General features: G+C 47.5%; 1 protein-coding gene across 2 annotated transcripts in view; it reads left to right on the top strand.

The window, feature by feature from the left end:
- Nucleotides 1-5,000, top strand: part of cog1 (component of oligomeric golgi complex 1) — a 65,370-nt gene that overhangs the window by 30,693 nt on the left and 29,677 nt on the right. For both annotated transcript variants that reach the window (XM_064964046.1, XM_064964047.1), the window contains exons 12-13: nucleotides 1,112-1,236; nucleotides 2,853-2,961. In XM_064964046.1, the coding sequence (XP_064820118.1) occupies nucleotides 1,112-1,236; nucleotides 2,853-2,961 (234 nt within the window). The remainder of the gene's footprint in view (nucleotides 1-1,111; nucleotides 1,237-2,852; nucleotides 2,962-5,000) is intronic.

Below are 5,000 nucleotides of genomic sequence, written 5' to 3'. Positions count from 1 at the left end.
GACAAGGTAACACACACACACACACACAGCGCAGGACAAGGTAACACACACACAGCGCAGGACAGGGTAACACACACACAGCGCAGGACAAGGTAACACACACACACACACAGCGCAGGACAAGGTAACACACACACACACACAGCACAGGACAAGGTAACACACACACACACACAGCGCAGGACAAGGTAACACACACACACACACAGCGCAGGACAAGGTAACACACACACAGCGCGGGACAAGGTAACACACACACACACAGCGCAGGACAAGGTAACACACACACAGCGCAGGACAAGGTAACACACACACACACACACAGCGCAGGACAAGGTAACACACACACACACACACAGCGCAGGACAAGGTAACACACACACACACACAGCGCAGGACAAGGTAACACACACACAGCGCAGGACAAGGTAACACACACACAGCGCAGGACAAGGTAACACACACACACACACACAGCGCAGGACAAGGTAACACACACACACAGCGCAGGACAAGGTAACTAACACACACACACAGCGCAGGACAAGGTAACACACACACACACACAGCGCAGGACAAGGTAACACACACACACACACACAGCGCAGGACAAGGTAACACACACACACACACAGCGCAGGACAAGGTAACACACACACACACAGCGCAGGACAAGGTAACACACACACACACACACAGCGCAGGACAAGGTAACACACACACACACACAGCGCAGGACAAGGTAACACACACACACACACAGCGCAGGACAAGGTAACACACACACACACACAGCGCAGGACAAGGTAACACACACACACACACACAGCGCAGGACAAGGTAACACACACACACACAGCGCAGGACAAGGTAACACACACACACACACACACACAGCGCAGGACAAGGTAACACACACAGCGCAGGACAAGGTAACACACACACACACACAGCGCAGGACAAGGTAACACACAGGGCTGACACTGTAATCATAGAGCACACCTGGACAATGAAATGAGTTGTCATCCTAAAGAGCTGAACATCTCCCCCCCCCTCTCTCCCTCTCCCACCTCTTTTATCTCCCACCCCTCTCCCCCCCCTCTCTCTCCAGGACTGTCCATTCCCTATGACTCAGAACAGGTCTCTACAGCTGTTATTTGACCTGAGATATCTCACTGCTACCCTGGGTACCAAACTAGAGGATGGCAGGGGCTTCCGCTCTCAACAAGACCCCAGGTACACACACACACCTGGTCTCTCTGTGTGTTACAGGGTTCAGTAACATCCTGGTCTCTCTGTGTGTTACAGGGTTCAGTAACATCCTGGTCTCTCTGTGTGTTACAGGGTTCAGTAACATCCTGGTCTCTCTGTGTGTTACAGGGTTCAGTAACATCCTGGTCTCTCTGTGTGTTACAGGGTTCAGTAACATCCTGGTCTCTCTGTGTGTTACAGGGTTCAGTAACATCCTGGTCTCTCTGTGTGTTACAGGGTGCAGTAACATCCTGGTCTCTGTGTGTTACAGGGTTCAGTAACATCCTGGTCTCTCTGTGTGTTACAGGGTGCAGTAACATCCTGGTCTCTCTGTGTGTTACAGGGTTCAGTAACATCCTGGTCTCTCTGTGTGTTACAGGGTTCAGTAACATCCTGGTCTCTCTGTATGTTACAGGGTGCAGTAACATCCTGGTCTCTCTGTGTGTTTACAGGGTGCAGTAACATCCTGGTCTCTCTGTGTGTTTACAGGGTGCAGTAACATCCTGGTCTCTCTGTGTGTTACAGGGTTCAGTAACATCCTGGTCTCTCTGTGTGTTACAGGGTTCAGTAACATCCTGGTCTCTCTGTGTGTTACAGGGTTTAGTAACATCCTGGTCTCTCTGTGTGTTACAGGGTGCAGTAACATCCTGGTCTCTCTGTGTGTTACAGGGTTCAGTAACATCCTGGTCTCTGTGTGTTACAGGGTTCAGTAACATCATGGTCTCTCTGTGTGTTACAGGGTTAAGTAACATCCTGGTCTCTCTGTGTGTTACAGGGTTCAGTAACATCCTGGTCTCTCTGTGTGTTACAGGGTGCAGTAACATCCTGGTCTCTCTGTGTGTTACAGGGTTCAGTAACATCCTGGTCTCTCTGTGTGTTACAGGGTTCAGTAACATCCTGGTCTCTCTGTGTGTTACAGGGTTCAGTAACATCCTGGTCTCTGTGTGTTACAGGGTTCAGTAACATCCTGGTCTCTCTGTGTGTTACAGGGTTCAGTAACATCCTGGTCTCTCTGTGTGTTACAGGGTTCAGTAACATCCTGGTCTCTCTGTGTGTTACAGGGTTCAGTAACATCCTGGTCTCTCTGTGTGTTACAGGGTTCAGTAACATCCTGGTCTCTCTGTGTGTTACAGGGTTCAGTAACATCCTGGTCTCTCTGTGTGTTACAGGGTTCAGTAACATCCTGGTCTCTCTGTGTGTTACAGGGTTCAGTAACATCCTGGTCTCTCTGTGTGTTACAGGGTTCAGTAACATCCTGGTCTCTCTGTGTGTTACAGGGTTCAGTAACATCCTGGTCTCTCTGTGTGTTACAGGGTGCAGTAACATCCTGGTCTCTCTGTGTGTTACAGGGTTCAGTAACATCCTGGTCTCTCTGTGTGTTACAGGGTGCAGTAACATCCTGGTCTCTCTGTGTGTTACAGGGTTCAGTAACATCCTGGTCTCTCTGTGTGTTACAGGGTTCAGTAACATCCTGGTCTCTCTGTGTGTTACAGGGTGCAGTAACATCCTGGTCTCTCTGTGTGTTACAGGGTTCAGTAACATCCTGGTCTCTCTGTGTGTTACAGGGTTCAGTAACATCCTGGTCTCTCTGTGTGTTACAGGGTCCAGCAGGTGTGTGATTCGCTGGAGAGCTACATTGATCCCTTTGACCTGGATGTGTTCATGCCGCCATTCAACAGCAACCTCAACCGCCTATCACAGAGGAGTTCGGTACGAATGGCCCCGCCCCCTGACGCTACTAAGGCGATTGGAGGGCTAAAATAAATCATGATAGTCAGTGTAGAGTAGGGTTATCCTGGGTTATCCTGTGTTATTCTGGGTTACCCTGGTTTATCCTGTGTTATCCTGGGTTACCCTGGGTTCTTATGGGTTACCCTGGTTTATCCTGTGTTATCCTGTGTTATCCTGTGTTACCCTGGGTTATCCTGGGTTATTCTGTGTTATCCTGGGTTATTCTGTGTTATCCTGGGTTATTCTGTGTTATCCTGGGTTATTCTGTGTTATCCTGGGTTATTCTGTGTTATCCTGGGTTATTCTGTGTTATCCTGGGTTATTCTGTGTTATTCTGTGTTATCCTGGGTTATCCACTGGGTTATCCTGGGTTATTCTGGGTTATCCACTGGGTTATTCTGGGTTATTATGGGTTATCCTGGGTTATCCACTGTGTATTGATCATTCAGTAACTTTGGTCACAATTTGTAGCTCTCAGAGGTGCTGTTGGGGATTCAGATGTTCTATTGACGTCTCTCAGAGGTGCTGTTGGGGATTCAGATGTTCTATTGACGTCTCTCAGAGGTGCTGTTGGGGATTCAGATGTTGTATTGACGTTGTGATCATTTATGTGGTGTGTTTATATTGTACGATTGTGGTGTTCTGGTTGCGTTAAGGTTGTTGTTGTGCGAACATTGTGATAATGTTGTAATAACATTTTTAAAAGGGAATTTCCAGGTCAACAAAACAAAACAAAAATAAAGAAGAAGAGAGAGAAATGGTTGATTAGTAACAGAGAAAATGTCCAACTTGGGCCTCTTCTCTGAGAAGGCTGTTATATCATAATGACACAGCACCAAATGTTCTGTCAACACCGGCTGAAAGACTCGTAGGATTTCACTGCCGCTACAGATCACAGTGTTACAGAATACCATAACAATCCTCCAGTCTGACGGCAAGTCACTATCATCAGATATGAGAACAATCCATAACATACAGCATGGAGTCTAGTGACCATCAACTCACATCCTCTACAACCACAACACTGGAAATCATGGAGTCTCGTGACCATCAACTCACATCCTGTACAACCACAACACTGGAAATCATGGAGTCTCGTGACCATCAACTCACATCCTGTACATACAGCATGGAGTCTAGTGACCATCAACTCACATCCTCTACAACCACAACACTGTAAATCATGGAGTCTCGTGAACATCAACTCACATCCTCTACAACCACAACACTGGAAATCATGGAGTCTAGTGACCATCAACTCACATCCTCTACAACCACAACACTGGAAAGCATGGAGTCTCGTGACCATCAACTCACATCCTCTACAACCACAACACTGGAAATCATGGAGTCTGGTGCTCATCAACTCACATCCTCTACAACCACAACACTGGAAATCATGGAGTCCAGTGACTATCAACTCACATCCTGTACAACCACAACACTGTGAATCATGGAGTCCAGTGACTATCAACTCACATCCTCTACAACCACAACGCTGGAAATCATGGAGTCTACTGACCATCAACTCACATCCTCTACAACCACAACACTGGAAATCATGGAGTCGAGTGACCATCAACTCACATCCTCTACAACCACAACACTGGAAATCATGGAGTCTACTGACCATCAACTCACATCCTGTACAACCACAACACTGTGAATCATGGAGCCAGTGACCATCAACTCACATCCTCTACATACAGCATGGAGTCTAGTGACCATCAACTCACATCCTCTACAACCACAACACTGGAAATCATGGAGTCTAGTGACCATCAACTCACATCCTCTACATACAGCATGGAGTCTAGTGACCATCAACTCACATCCTCTACAACCACAACACTGGAAATCATGGAGTCTAGTGACCATCAACTCACATCCTGTACAACCACAACACTGGAAAGCATGGAGTCTCGTGACCATCAACTCACATCCTCTACAACCACAACACTGGAAATCATGGAGTCCAGTGACTATCAACTCACATCCTGTACAACCACAACACTGTG

Source organism: Oncorhynchus masou, unplaced genomic scaffold (genome assembly GCF_036934945.1).
Source record: "Oncorhynchus masou masou isolate Uvic2021 unplaced genomic scaffold, UVic_Omas_1.1 unplaced_scaffold_899, whole genome shotgun sequence".
NCBI lineage: Eukaryota > Metazoa > Chordata > Actinopteri > Salmoniformes > Salmonidae > Oncorhynchus > Oncorhynchus masou.
Note: the sequence above shows the minus strand (reverse complement) of the source record. Positions and strands in the feature narration are given on the sequence as shown.